At 41.3% G+C, this 15,872-nt stretch overlaps 1 protein-coding gene across 2 annotated transcripts in view; it reads left to right on the top strand.

The window, feature by feature from the left end:
- The window catches only part of LOC119790499 (lysine-specific histone demethylase 1B), a 27,580-nt gene extending 11,708 nt beyond the window's left edge, over positions 1 to 15,872 (top strand). For both annotated transcript variants that reach the window (XM_038296044.1, XM_038296045.1), the window contains 8 exons: positions 2,677 to 2,804; positions 4,192 to 4,323; positions 5,007 to 5,081; positions 5,166 to 5,282; positions 8,900 to 9,025; positions 11,778 to 11,900; positions 14,790 to 14,942; positions 15,022 to 15,872. In XM_038296044.1, the coding sequence (XP_038151972.1) occupies positions 2,677 to 2,804; positions 4,192 to 4,323; positions 5,007 to 5,081; positions 5,166 to 5,282; positions 8,900 to 9,025; positions 11,778 to 11,900; positions 14,790 to 14,942; positions 15,022 to 15,105 (938 nt within the window). In that variant the 3' untranslated portion in view covers positions 15,106 to 15,872. The remainder of the gene's footprint in view (positions 1 to 2,676; positions 2,805 to 4,191; positions 4,324 to 5,006; positions 5,082 to 5,165; positions 5,283 to 8,899; positions 9,026 to 11,777; positions 11,901 to 14,789; positions 14,943 to 15,021) is intronic.

Here is a 15,872-nt window from a genome sequence, read left to right as displayed (position 1 = left end):
AATAAAGTTGTAACATTAGAATAAAGTCGTAAAATTACAAGAATAAAGTCGTAATATTAGGGGAATAACGTTTTATTTTATGACAACTCGTACAAGAACTTTCTTCCCTGAAATGAGGAATGTGGAGCGACATTCAATTCAATTCAATTCAGTTTATTTATATAGCACCAAATTCACAACACACGTCATCTCAAGGCACTTTACAGTTCAACCAGATCATCCAGTCAAATTGATACAAAGTTTTCTATCTAAGGAAAACCAGTTGATTGCATCGACTCATTGACTCTTCAGCAATCCCTCACACTAAGCATGCTTGTAACGACAGTGGAGAGGAAAAACTCCCTTTTAACAGGAAGAAACCTCCAGCAGAACCAGGCTCAGTGTGAGCGGCCATCTGCTGAGGCCGACTGGGGTTCAAGGAGACAGAAGCAGACATAGAAAAAGAAGCATAGATACAAAAAGCAGCTGTAAAAGGCGGCCCCGTCCAGGAAACACACAGCCAGGCAGACGAGCTCCAAGGCAGCTCCCATGCCAGAGGACGAAGAGAGCACATCCACTCAGTCACGGTCAGAGAAACAGGACCACACTGGAAAACAGGCCGATCTCCAACATCTATAAACAAGGGTGTTGATGGAACCAGCACAGCTGATATTTCTCTCCAGGATGACGTCACAGCCAAACAGGAACAGACGAGGCAAAGCTACTCTGAGGAAAAGCAGAGAGAGCAGAAGGTTAGAGATTGAACTAACAGATTCTGCAGAATAGGAGAACAGAGAGAGAATGAAGCAAAATGATGGCAACATTGACAAATAAGAAAATCTTTTAGCACCAGCATCAAATTGGGCAGAATGTCAAAGTGGTCAAAGCTTTCTTGCTAAAACGGGTTGTTGTTTGATGAAATCGTTCTCGTAATAATGCAACTTTATTCTCAAAATAAAAAGAAATAAAAAAATCTCTAGCCTGACCCTAATACTCCGTCGACTATCCAGAACTCCTCAAGTAGAAAAGTTTTAGTTTCACCTGGTTTAATTTTGTGAAAAATCTTTTTTGAGGAACCTTTGGCTCTCAGATAATTAATCGAAAAAATAATCGAGTGATTAATCGATTTGCAACATAATCGTTAGCTCAGCCCTAATAATAGAAACTGGAAATCTTTGGAGGCTTTAATACTCGACGTGGCGGTTGCAGGTTCGAGTCCCGGCCTGTTGACCTCTGCTTCACGTCTGACACCTCTCTCTATTCCTATTTCCTGTTTTCCTACTTTGAAAAAATAATAAAGGTTACTAGAGCCTAAAAATGAATTTATCGAATGACTTGGGGGTTCATTTAAAAAAAAAAAGTTTTCTTAAAGCTACAGTGTGTAATAATTACAGTCAGAAATGTAATATATTATACATAACTATGTTATTTATCATCACCTATGAGCTCAGCCTTTTAACCATAATATTTGCGTTGCCTTAGAATTCGTTATTTATAATTACATAGGAGCGGGTCTCGCAGCCATGGAGGCTGACATCTTTGCGCTACGGCAGCGCAGAGCCAACAAACTAGCGATTGCGAGATCGCCCATTACAATAACACGCTGCGTGATGATGCTGTTACTCTCCAGTATACTTATTCAGCAACGTCCCTGACGTTTCACAGGTAGTGATTCAGTAATTTTCTGTAAAATAATTTTCTGGATATATACCTCGGTTACTTCTCTCCGGCTCCTTTGGAGATCTTCAAGCCTTTCCTCCTCTGCTCTCACCCCGCTGGCACCCCTCCCTCGCCTGGCCCCAGCTGCACGCCCACCCCGGCCTCTCTGCCCTCGCCCTCTTCCTCTCCCTCTTCCTCGCCTTGTAACCCCCGTGCCACAAACAAGACTTGGACTCTGTAAACGGGGAATATATATTCTTCCAGCGAACACAATCTCGCTGTTAAACTAATGACTACAATTACTTCGTCTGTTTATATCACCATGCAAAGCAGATCACCAAAACGTCACAACGATGTAGAAAAAATAACGGGTATATTTATTATCTAAAGTCTACATGAAATCTATACCCTACACAGACTAATGAAATACTATCTGTAAAATTATCTATGTAAACAAACCTCATCACTTGAGAAGGTAGGTGATGTGGACGTCGTGGAAGACATTTTGTCCCCTAACGCTCGCCGTACTGTTGGGGGGGAGAAGCGGTGGGGGGGAGATGTTCATGTTGCTGCGGTCTGCCGTCTGACCGCTAGATGTCGCTGAAAATTACACACTGTAGCTTTAATCCAAGCCATCTATTCTAAACTGTTAGGCAACAAAAATAAGAAATTTATTTGATATTTTCCAGATTTTTCTTCCTTTATATATTTTTTTTTTCTAAACTTCAAACAATTAGTTTTCCAAATAGTTTTCAGCAAAAGAGCAGAACAGGAAATCCAGCTTAGCAGCGCTAAATAAATGTTTGAATTATCTTACTCAAACTGTAAAAGCAATGGTTCCTAAATGTTTTCTACACAATAGTTTTGTTCTGTGTGTTTATTAAAGTTATTATTGGATGGATATTTGTTTTTATTTTTGTTTTTTTTCCGGATCTTTCTCCCTGGCCTGCATGGATTCCGGGGTTAGGTTGTTGTGTAAATGTTTTCGGAGCTGAAGACGTTGATCTTATGTCTGATCAATGCTCTTTATCTCCACAGAAAAGGTCCAGGAAATAAAGAAGGACTTCCTTCAGGAGTCTGGGATGCATTTCAGCGAGTTGGAGGAGAAAGTGCTTCAGTTTCATCTCAGCAACTTGGAGTTTGCCTGTGGAAGCACGTTAGACCAGGTGAGGAAAGCTGAACCGCGTTCCTGTTCTGTTTGCACCGCACAATGAGAGCGAGAGGCCAAAATATCAAGTCAGTTCTGCTATATAGTGTCGAGTTAAAAAAATATAATTGCTGAGAGTTGATATTATAGGAAGAAAAGGTTTTATTTTTCTCTGCAGAGGAGAACACACGACCAGCCTAAATGCAGTTCAGTGATGTTCTGAGGCTGCAACATTCTCACCCCTACATTAAAAGGGGACTACACACTAGGGATGTAAATCACACAAGGCGATTCGATTCAGTATCGATTTCCTGACCCAACGATTCGATTATTTTCAATACTCAAGAATACACCACGATACGATACGATTAATTGGTTAATTTTTATTTTATTTTATTTTATTTTTATACACCTTACAGGCTAAACAAAGTTTCAAGTTTGAAATAAATCAATGAAAGCTGTAATATCGTTATGCTTTTTTTTATTTATTTTTTTTATTAGAAACAACAGCAAATAACAGAAGTAGAAAAGTTGCATCAAAAAATACTGCAGAGAATCAGTGCAATGAGTGCAATGCAATACCTCGGCTCCAGACGTCCCGCCCCCTCCACAGACGCTCCGCTGCTCCTCTCCCAAACTGTAGCTGACCGCAGACAGGAGGCCGGCTTGTTTTGTTTTTATGACCGAAATTGCAGAAAACAACTCGTGAAGTTTGACCCGCTAGAAGAGCGAGGTGCGCGAGAACGCTGGGACCCTTTTTCCACCTGGATCTCCGCTCTTTTTGGCCCTCATGTCCCTCCGTCGTCGGACTAAACTCGCCCCCACTTCCTCGCCGCCTTGGCCGTATCTAGACCCACAGCGTGTAGCTCAGACCACGCTTCAATATTGAGCATAAATCAAAAATGTCTGCTTCAAGCTCACTGCAACACACTGCTGTAAGAGTATAACCAGGAAGCGAGGTAGGAGGGCAAAATAGGTTTAGCGCCACCGCAGCACGGGAGGAGAATTACGCCCAGGAGCAAATGGATAAAAATAGACTGGATGAAAAAAAAAACACGAATCGATTCTCTTGCGGACGTATCGATGCATCGAATCGTCGGCTGTTGGATCGATGCATCGATACAAAACCATTATTATTTACACCCCTACTACCCACACACATTTAGCTCTTCAAAGGACAGAGATAACAATTGTTTTCCATTCACACAAGAATCCTGACTTCCTTTCAAACCTCCTTCCTTTCCTTTTATCTCAACAAGGCTTCTAAGTAACCATCTGATTGTGGTCGAAGAAAAAACAGACTTTGACCTCACTCACAAATAGGTCAAAGAAAAATGCCATTCCACAATAGCTAAAATAAAATCTGTATTAAAAGGCTTCTTCTTGTATTTCTTGTTGTGTTGAAGGTTTCGGCCCGATTTTGGGACCACAACGAGTTTTTTGCCCAGTTCTCAGGAGACCACACTCTGCTAACGAAGGGTTACTCTGTTTTACTCCACAAACTGGCTGAAGGGCTCGACATCCGAACAAACTGTCCAGTAAGTCTTTCAGGGACGGCATTCTGTGTCCAAAGTTCAAATCCTATTTCCCTAAAGCGTTGATGTCTGGAAGGTTTTCCACAAAGAGTCAAGATCTTCCATTTGAAAGCTATTAGCCGCCATTTTTTTTTTATTATAAAAATTGCTTTTTAGACGTAACTCCTCAGTTAAGTCTAAAGAGGCAAGATTTTATTTAAAGGAATCAGGAAGCAGATTGGTAGATTGGTTTTAAATCCAAAATATATGTCAGATTAGGGTTCTCTAATTTTAAGGAGTTGATTTTGTGTCACTTTAACTTCTGAAGGTTTCCTGGCAGTATGTCGTTCCGTTTCCTACTAAAATAAGAGGTTCACAGAAACCTGGTTAATGGCTGATTAACCACACTTTGCCTTCCCTAAGGACTCACATTTGCTTAGTTAAAGCACTTAAAGGAAGCCAGTTTCCTGTTGAGTAAAATCTCAGACTAACCTAGAAGATAAATCTGACGATTAATTTAAATTTATCAATACAAGATGCATAAGAGCCACATAAGCGCGCACTACAAGCGGGTTATTGGCAGTTCTCCATTTTAAACGGTTAAATTATTTGCATGTCGCCACATGTAAAATAAATAAAACTTACTTCTGTCATGTTGTGTTTTAGTAAAGTGTTATTCTGGTGTTTAAATATTGTTTTTATTCCAGGTTAATGCCATAGATTACTCAGGTGAAGCTGTAAAAGTTACCTCCTCTAACGGTTCCCAGTGGACGGCTCAGAAGGTAAACGTCCTGCTGTGACCTGGTATCGTCTCTGGTGTGATGAGTCATCAGGTAACGTGGTTATTGTCACCCGTCCTCCTCCAGGTCCTCGTCACGGTGCCGCTGACTCTGCTTCAGAAGAACAGGATTCGCTTTAACCCACCACTTCCAGACAGGAAGCTGAAGGCAATCCACAGTCTGGGAGCAGGAATCATAGAAAAGGTATTCTAGAGAGGACCGGCTCGGGGGGGGGGGGGGGGGGGGGGGGGGGGGGGTCCAGGTCCAGGTCCAGGTCCAGGTCTGGGGCTTTATGATTAAATTGAAACAGTTTCAGAGGAAACTCTAAGAACCAAAACAACAGCCGAAAAGTCCAGCATTTACCTCCCGGCTCTGGAGTCGTTCTTGAGTTTTGTGAGAGAAAAAAATTCCCCTCTTTAATGTTTCTTTTGCTTTTCTTCTTCTTGTTTTAGATTATCAAAAAAAAAAAATAAGCTCGATGAATAATATATCCTTACTAAAAACTAAATGAAACTACAAATCTTTAAATGAGGATTTCCTTCAATCAGGGAACAAAGATGCAAGCATTTCTGGATCTTTGGGGGAAAAGCAATAATTTCCTGTTAAGGATAAATTACTTTCACTTCAATATTGATTAAAGGATTTTTAGATTGAAATTTATTCCGTCTTCTTCTTGGTTTATGAAGCCAGCTTTAGAAATGTATCTCAATGTTGTAAAGCTTATTCCGTCCACTAGAGGGCAGAATCTCACTGGTATTCACCATAGAAGAAAGGCAGATAGGAGGCATGGATGCGTGTCACTACCCAATCCGTTTCGGAAGTACAATCCGTCCTGCACATGCGCGAACAGAATAGTAAGATCCAGATCACCGAAAAACGACGTAATAAAGGTACTGAAAATACTTACTAAAAAACACTAAGGAATGCTAAACTACATAATATAAGAAACATGGAAGACTTTCCAGAAGAAATGGATGCGTTTTACATTCTCTGACGTCATCATCAGACATGCTCAGAACAGTCACGGTAACGTTCAAAAGGCTATTTAAGTGTATTGCTTTTTTTTATTACGAAATATCTACGAAAATACTAAAATATTCAAAAGGAACCCCGCTGGAAAGTGACAAAAGAATAAAAAAGTAAACATTGCCCACCAGAAAGTAATTCTGTTCGCACATGTGCAGGACGGATCGTGCTTCCGGGACGCATCGGGTAGTGATACTGTGTCTGCCCTGATCACTATATAGGGCACTATACAGTGGTTACATCATTGTAGATGAGTGTCCGAACATCTAGTGGATGAACAAATAGATGATTCAAAATTTCCCACAATGCACCTTGAAAAGTATTGATAACCCATGGTCACTTGACGAGCAGATTTGTTATGGGATTTGTTGTGGCGGCGAGAAAGAGTAAAGGCACCGTGCCGGGGAGGCGGAGTCCCGCGGCCAATGTGGAGCTAAAAAGTAGTGATCATCTGTCCGAACGGTCAGTTAACTGAGTTCACTATAAAGTCCACTATATAGTTAGCCTGGGTGCCATTCCGAACTTAGTCAACAAGGTTTGAGGTCGGGAAGTTCGGTCTGGCATTGCTCCATAGTAGCGCGAGTATGATCGCCCACCCTCTGGCGATCCAATCAAATTGTCAGGACGGGCTTTATACGATGATGGACAGATGATCAACAGTAACGTAATCAACCACGTGACCAAAGCGCGCTTGGGTGACAACAATGGCTGCCGCCGGAGAGTTTAGGTGAGTAGATTCTGCTATTAGGTCTGTTCTAGAAGATATCGACAGCAAATTAATTTTAAAAGAGGAACAGAGAAACGCGATCAAGGCTCATCTTCTTATTCTAGGTGTGCAACTGCACGCTTTGATTTTTGTTGACAACTACTATGCGTCGCTTAACATACGTCACGCACTCCGTTGCTCTTATTGGTTGTAGGTCTATCCAATTGAGTGCAGAGGCATTTTTTTTCCTGGTTCGTTCGAAACACGCCCCATAATCACAGCTCTATGGAGCAGCATCAGACTCATATTCTGACTAGAATTGAGTAGGACTACGTCAGGCTACTATATAGGCCCCGGTCCATAGAGTGTCCCTAGACACTAAAGGCCTGGTTATCCTCCAGCAGCAGTTTGTCGCAGTGAGCTTGTTGCAGATATTTTTGTATTATGCCTAATTTTGAAGCGCGGTCTGTGCTGTGTTATACCACGCCACAAAGAAGAGGGCCATTCAGGAACTAGCTGTGGGTCTAGATACGGCCGAGGCGGTGAGGGAGTGGGGGCAAGTTTGTGCGACAACGGAGGGACATGAGGGCCAAAAAGAGCGGGGATCCAGGTGGAAAAAGGGTCCCAGTGTTTTCGCACACCTCGCTTTGCTAGCTGGTACATCTTCATGAGTTGTTTTCCACAATGGCGGTCACACAAGCAAAACAAGCCGGTAAGATACCAAACAGGAAATACGCATAGTGTAGAACGGATGTAGAACTTACCAATCAGAGGCCGCATGTCTGCGGTTAGCTACAATTTTGGGGAGGTGCAGCAGAGTGTCTGCGGAAGGGGTGGGGGCAAATTTGCGTTCACTGCGACACAGATGCAGACGCCCTGATTTCTGAGCATAAATCAGCCTTAACCCCCCCGTTTGCGCGTTCTCGCACTGGGTCCGCCACATTAAGGGCCGTCCCAAACCATGTAGTGGGTAGGGCGAGTGACCTGAGTGAAGTTGCCCCCCCCCCCACCTTCTTCAAATCAGACAAAATTAGTGTCAAACGTTTGTGCAGCAAAAATTTTGATTTGTGCCGCTATCGTTTTAAAGATATAAAGAAATATTTCTAGAGGTCATCAAAGGTCAACCAGCCCCCCCACCATCTTCAAATCAGACGAAATGGGTGTCAATTAACTCAGCTCTGTTTGTGCAGCAAAAATTGTCGCTTGTGTCGCTGTCATTTTTTTTACAGTTTAAAATGATATAATCATAGGCTAGCAACTTATAATTTATATGAAATACAGAGTTCAGCATAAACAAATGTTCACTGACCTTTGATGGCTTCTACAAACAATTATTAATATCATTAAAATGATAGCAGTACAAAAAATGTATATATTTTAAAATATGCGTTTTTAAATTTTTAATATTTAAAATGAATTCTAAAATTTTATATTTTTGTATGGCAAAAATTTTCATTTGTACTGCTATCATTTCAATGATATTAATAATATTTTGTAGAGGTCATCAAAGGTCAGTGAACATCTGTTTGACATTAATTTTGTCTAATTTGAAGAAGGAGGGGGGGCTGGTTGACCTTTTGACCTTTACATTTTCATTAATATCTTCAAAGCCAAAGCGGCACAAACGACAATTTTTTTTTTCTGCACAAAAGGAGCTGAGTTAATAGACACCCATTTAGTCTGATTTAAAGAAGGTGGGGGGGCTGGTTGACCTTTGATGACCTCTAGAAATATTTCTTTATATCTTTAAAACGATAGCGGCACAAACGAAAATTTTTGCTGCACAAACGTTTGACACTAGTTTTGTCTGATTTGAAGAAGGTGGGGGGGCCAACTTCACTCAGGTGGGTGACCTGACCCCTCAGCCCTGAAATAGCGAGTCTGCGGGTGTAACAGCGAACTAGTGGTGGAGGAAACACTTGCTAGTTCCACTGGTTTGCTGCATCTTTGTCACACTGGGAAAAATAAAAAAGACATCATTAATCCTTAAATGGAAGCTCCATTTTGAAATAGTTTTATTTGACTGTTTAGATTTAGTTTTAAGAAAATGGCAAAGATTTGATGCTGAATTCAGTCTTATCTCCTGCAGATTGCTCTCCAGTTTCCAAACAGATTCTGGGACTCCAAGATCCAAGGTGCCGATTACTTTGGTCACATTCCACCGTCTTCTGAGAAAAGAGGCATGTTCAGCGTCTTCTACGACCTCGATCCACAGGTTGGCTCCAGCGCCTCTCTGCACTTTACACAGTTAACCCCAACCAGCTGATGAAAACCAGTGAATGAACAAATTATTCTGCTTCCTGATGGAAAAACAGGCAGACTAAGTCAATGCAATGCTCTTTGTTTTGTTGTCAGTGTTGCTTCCTTCAGGTTTTATTTAACCATTTCCCACCTGATCCAAACCGCCCTCCCTGCATGGCCGTTTTGTTTTTACCATAATAATTTTTTTTTTTTCCTTACAGTCAAATTATGCCACCTACTGTAATAATAATTTCATTTCCGATGGCTGTTTGTCTGTAATAACCCACATAAAAATAATATAAAGTCTGTAAAGTATTCTCTCATGTTTCGTTATCCATCAAAACTTGTTTTCTTCAGTCAGATATAAAATCTTTAAAGGTATACTATGCAACCGGTGTTGATTTTCCAGCGAGGCTCCCCCCAGAGGGCGAAAGTAAAAGTGCACTGTCGTAAATATGCACAGCTGTTCTCCTGGTTTCTCCGTCAAGCCAGGCGCGGTTGTTTTGAGCTTAGCAGACAGGCGAACGCAACGAATGACTAATGCTGCGTTCACACCGCAGCTGGCGCGACAGAAGCAGCGAGTTTACATACAACGTAACGTCAAGGTGCAGCAAAAGGTCCCGCGGCGCGTTTTGAGCAGCAGGCGCAGCACGTCTGAGCAGCTGAAGCAGCGCATCGGGCGCGTTTAAGCATCTGACGCAGGGAGAGAGACCCAGCGCTGATAAACACTCCTCTTAAACAGTTTATTGACGCCTAAATTAACTTAAAATACAGAAATCTGCCGGCAGAATATGTTGGCTTTTATTATCCTGCTGCCTGCAGTTTGGATTATTTAGATCAAAAACACCTACCAGCTGCCATGGTGAACCGCGAGGAGGCGACCCGGCCAGAGGCTGCTGATGAAGGGATCCCTACTGTCGGCGCACCGCTGGTATGTGGGGGTCTGAGCAGCTCCGACAGAAAAAATATTGAAGGCAGGATAATAATCTGAATGAACTGACGGCACTGATTACGTTTTCAGGTGTATTTTCTCACTTAAACACATATTAAAACTACTTTATTCCCACTGATCACAGCAAATATAGCTGCAAGGCAGAGAAAGGATAGTGAAGCTCCGCCCAACGCGCGTCAGACACACTTTTGCACCACGCAGCCAGAGCAGCAAAGCTGCTTCAGCCGCGCGTCAGAACTAACTGCTACAAGCAGCAAAAATGAAGCAGCAGACGCGATTTTGCTGCTTTTGCTGCGTGAACGTAGCATAACTGCACAAAGATCGCCACTGTGCTAGCAACGAGAATGCTTTTAACTGGGGGCGTGTAGCAGTTCTCGCCGTAAAGCAAGACTGACTCTCACGAGACTTCTGAGCCTGTGGGTGCGGGTCGGTGCTCCTGCAATTGCAAGTGCGGTATTTCCCCCACAGACCACCAGGGCGGCCGAGAATACCTTTGTTCGACCTGAAATGACTCATTTAATCATCCAAAACGTTATGGAACACATAAATTAACTGAAAAATGTTGCATAGTGTGCCTTTAAAGCTTTTTCTGGTAATATTTTTAATTGCTATCTTGGATGAGCTTGTTTTTATCCTGTTGTTGCAACAAACTCAGAGTTTCTCAGTGAAACGATACCTTCTGAAGGGGAGGGGTTCTCAAAGTGGGGGTCAGGACCCCCAGCTGGCCGTGAGACACTAAGTGGGCAGTCGTTAGACGGTTTTCAGAATCATTTTGATGTGATCCCAGATAAAAAAAAAAGAAAGCATAAAAAAAACAACCAAACACAAATGAATGTTATCATCCCATAAAATGAGTAGTTTTTACACATTGGAAAAAATCAAAATCTAGATAAGCAATTTTTTTCTTAAAATAAGTGCATTTATTCTTGGATTGAGAAATTAAAAGAGACATTTTGCCAATGTAACGAGACAATTTACGTTTAAAATTCGAAAAAACATGGCATTGTCTTATTTCAAGTGCATTTTATCTAATTATCTTATTTTAAGAGTAAAAATACTGATTCCATTGGTAAACTATCTCATTTACCTGCTCAAATGAAGGTAAACATACTTAATTTAAGACATTTTTTACTTATTTCTAGATTGTTTTTCCAGTGCATTTATTTAATTATTCAACGGCTAACTGAAACATTAAATATACCAATTGATTATAAAAATTAACCGTTTCATTTAAATTGATCATTAAAAGCCATTTATAGAATTATTTATTACGGTATATAATGAAATTATAAGGATCAGCACTCATTTTTGGGGGGGGGTCACAGGCTGAAATGTTTGGGAATCTCTGCAGCATCGAGTAAAACAAACGGCTTCTTCACTTCTGTTCTTCCCCCATTTTCACATCTTTCCTAAAAATCTTTCCTAAAACGATTGGCATTCTTATATTTTACCAAGTAGCGGTAAAATGCAGATAACAGAATTTGTACCCATTTCATACAAAAATACCTGCATCATCACCTTGGTCCTGTGGATGGAAAACTTTGCAAACTTTAGTAAATTACACAAACATGCACTTATCAGGTTAAAGGTTGATTTTTGCATCACAGCGCCACCTGCTGACCAAACTAAAAGGAATAATTAATATTCTCTATATAGGGTAGAATTAATCTGATGTAAGATTTGTTTTCTTGTTTTGTTTTCTTTCCTGAAGGATTAAACGACTAAAAGCTGTAAAGATTTCTGATGTAAAACTTTTTAATGTTTTAATAAACAGGGGAAACAGGCTGTGCTGATGTCTATCATTTCCGGCGATGCCGTATCTGCTGTTGGCGACATGGAGGAGAAGGATGTGGTCGATGAGTGCGTGAAGGTCCTGCGGGAACTTTTCAAAGAGCAGGTACTGACCTTCGGTATTTCTACTGTCTGTAGAGGAACGTTGCTCCACTCTGTGTAAGGACGGTATACGCCATATTACCACACTTCCAGGAAGGATGTATAACCATCTAAAATAAGCTTCAGGATTAGCTAGAAATTCATTTTTAAGACGTATTTTTTTGCTTTTTTGCGTTGTTTATCCAGTAAACTTCAAGAACTGTGGGTAGAGTGACGCATTGTTTCTAATTAGCGATGCACGATATTGGGATTTTGGCCGATATCCGATATGCCGATATTTTAAAACTCGTGTAGCCGATAACCGATATCGATACCGATGTTAAAGCTGGACAAAAATAAGAAGTCATTGAAAATAGCAGTTTTGTTATCCATTTCTGACACTTTGAAAAATAATAAACTCAGATATATTTTCATATGCTGATATCAAATAGATTTTTAAAAACGCGGTATCGATCTATTTTACTTTCAAAATCTCGTGAAATTTCATCGTTCTGTTACAAACTCTCGTGATATTTTGCAAATTCTTGTGAGATTTTGTTAGTAAAATAGATCGATACCACGTCAATATATCGACATATAAAAATATGGCAAAATTTCGCGAATTTTCGGGGGATTTCGTAGCATGACGATGACATATAGCAATATTTCATTAGTAAAAGAGATTGATATGGTGTTTTTAAATGGCAATATATCAGCATATGAAGATAGAAGTTTTCAAGTCTGTAAAAAATAAGTTTTTGTTATTTTTATTTTTTTGGACTTTTTTTGAAGCTGATCAAATATCGGGTTAAATATCGGTGGGGTGGCCGATGTCCGATACTCAGTTTTAAGGCCGATACAGGCCGATACCGATAGGGGGCCGATTATATCGTGCATCCCTATTTCTAATGCTTCTGCAAGATAAGTCGCTTTCCTAGAAGTCGCTGAACCACACATCACCCCATTTTCCTAATCAGCAATGCTTTGATTCAACCTTTGGGGAGAAATACCAACATCAGCAAGACAGAACATGATTAAAAGCTGTTTAAATATGTTGAAAAATGAATTTTCAATGCATTTATTAATATTTTCATTGAACCTATATCAGAAGCCAAAGACTGAGGCTGTGTGAAAAAGATGCAGGGAGGGATAAGTGATTAAAGTCATAGGAAAGCAGCTGTTCCAACCGTTGCATTTCCGAATTCTCCGGAGTGGTGAATAAAGTGGACGGGATTGTTGAAGTTTTGTTGTAGCTGGTTCGTCGGAAGCATCTTGCTAACCAGTTAGCAACTTAGTGCTAGCAGGTTCCCAATGGGAAATTCCATTGGGACCAAGTGGCACTAAATTGGTGACTTAGAAACGACACTGTACAGGGAACGCTATGGACAGAGGAAACATGCAAGAGGAGGAGAGTTTAGTGTCGGAGGTCGTAGATGAGTCTCCTCCGTCATCCATTTTTTATTTAGAGGAGGAAAGCGGGGACGAAGATGTTGTGGAAGAGGACGCCAGGGTGGCAGAAGCTTGGTTGGTGTAGAAGGCTTCCAGCCGTACATGTTTGAGCCCTTGCCTCGCAACGCTGCCAGTTCTGTTAGCTCTACGCCTGCCGAAGACACAGACGTCCATCCCCGTGAACACTGGGACGCAACTCAATGGGAAAGCAGATTCTTATTTCGATTGTCGCATATATTAGCTGCGACATATGAATCAAGATGCTATGACCGAAAAAATATGATTGACAGATGATCGTTGATATATGATTGGTAGAATTTAGGTGTTCAGGCAGATAACGATTTCAAGACAGGATTTTTTTTTTTTTAAACAGAAATTTTCTACATTTTCGGACTGATAGAGTACATTTATATACATCTTTAAGCCACAATGATTTACATTTAAATATAACTTCCCTACGACTTTAACCTTCAATGCAGACCTCTGCATAAATAATCTACATTTTGGTCTCATCTGCTCAACAGGACGTTATTGCAGAAGACTTTTGGTTCAGTTGGATCAAACTAACGTCCTGCTGCGTATTTTATCTTAGGGAGAAGAAGCTTTGCATGTCAGGCTCTGACCCTGAGCTGAATCTGCTCTCTGTAGGACAATGGACTTCAGCTCTGATAACCAGATTAATAGGCAGATTAACTTCTATAAAGTCTTTGCTGATTCCTTACCTACATGAGCTCCTCCAGATCTGCTGCTTTTATGGAAGCTCATTGGTAGAATTCCCTTAAGACAGAAAGAAGGCCACGATTCACACCATTTTATCATCTGGAGGGGGGACACATTTAATTACAAAACCGAATTCATACAGCTGTCTTAAACACTTCATACATCCAGCAACGCATCGTCAAAAATTCTGTTATCCCCCACCTTCAATCCATTCTGGGCGGCATTTATAGTTTCCACATCGCACTGTGTGGATGCACGTGCACGACTGGACACTCTTCCTGGAAATCTCTTAGCTTATGACCTGATTGCGTGCGAGTCAGCCAGTAAGAACCCTGTTTTTGCCAAGATTCGTACGTGACTCCCAGTATGTAGACTCCCTGCTTACATCCTGCTTGCTCTGTGTTGCTAAGTGAGCATAAGGTCAGAAACAGGACTACATAACGCAGTACAACTGCTTCCATATTTGGCAAGTCAGCCAGATATTTATATTCTACAGCATTAGAGACTTTATTATTGCTAAGACTCATACTTGAACTTCAACATGTACCGTTTTGTTGCCAAGTAAGTATAGGGCCATGTTTAAGGATATATTCTGATTCTGATTTCTGATTCTGATCTGATATAAGACAATAAAACTGCTTCTACACTTTCACAGAGATGTTGTCTCTGATGAGGATCAGTTATGGACTTGCTTTGCCTTGGAGCTCCTGGATGTTCCTGAAGTTTGTCGTTTGTTTTTCAACAGGATGTTCCGGATCCTCTGAGTTATTTCGTGACACGTTGGAGCAAAGACGAGTGGTCCCAGATGTCCTACAGCTTTGTGAAGACGGGGGGCAGCGGAGAGGCCTACGACGTCCTGGCGGAAGACTTGCAGGGAAAGGTTTTCTTCGCCGGCGAGGTAACGCTGCGTCTCCACTGATTTATTTTCACTCTCATCGGTTTTTTTTAACGTAAAGTTTTGCCTGTCGCCTCTCCAGGCCACAAACCGACACTTCCCTCAGACTGTGACCGGAGCCTACCTCAGTGGCGTCAGAGAGGCCAGCAAGATGGCCGCCGTGTGACGGATCCGCCCCGGCGTTCTCTGAAAATACTCCCCCTGCGTCCAACAGACCAACAGGGCGTTTCCTGCTGCAGGGTCGCGTCAGGCTCTCATGGACTACCCAGAGGAACGCCTTTTATTTATAACCTAGAAGCGGACGGCGGCTCTTCATAGAATCACTGTTCTGGAGATTAGAATCATAATTTCAACTAAAGCAACAGATTAGAGCTGCATGAAATGCTGTTAAACTCATCATGACTGAATAGATTAGGTCTAATTTGGAGAAAATGATGTGATCGTGAAAAATCTCTTCAGCAACGCTCGTTTTTTTTCAAAGTTTCCCTCTCGTAGTGATTTTTGATGTGTTGTTTGTCTAGTTGGTGTTTTTCTAGGATCCACGATGAACTGCTAGATTTAGTCAGAGTGATTCTTCCACAGCACTTTTCATTTAAAACAGTAAAAACGGCGATTGCTCGGATGGAGCGGACCTTCGTCGTTTAGAGCTCAACAGACTCTTCTGTTTCTTCCTCAGGGATCTTATCAGGTAAACAAACGGCTACACTAAAAGCTCGGAGGTTTCATCATGCGAGCGTAGAAAAAAAGAAGGAAAGAAATCTTTCACATATTGTCTCCTGAGAAGTGAAGTTCCTGAGATTTTGATTCAGAGCCTCTTCGGTTTCTCTTGATTATTTGTGACTAATGAGGATTCATGTGACTTCTTATCCGTGTCTGATGCTCGAGTGTTCGTCTTGTCTGTTTAATAAACCGAGCTACAAACTGCCACAGACA

This window comes from Cyprinodon tularosa, unplaced genomic scaffold (assembly GCF_016077235.1).
Source record: "Cyprinodon tularosa strain WSP-4 unplaced genomic scaffold, ASM1607723v1 ctg366, whole genome shotgun sequence".
NCBI classification, from domain to species: Eukaryota; Metazoa; Chordata; class Actinopteri; order Cyprinodontiformes; family Cyprinodontidae; genus Cyprinodon; species Cyprinodon tularosa.
The sequence above is the reverse complement of the archived record's forward strand: the minus strand, read 5'-3'. Positions and strand labels throughout refer to the sequence as shown.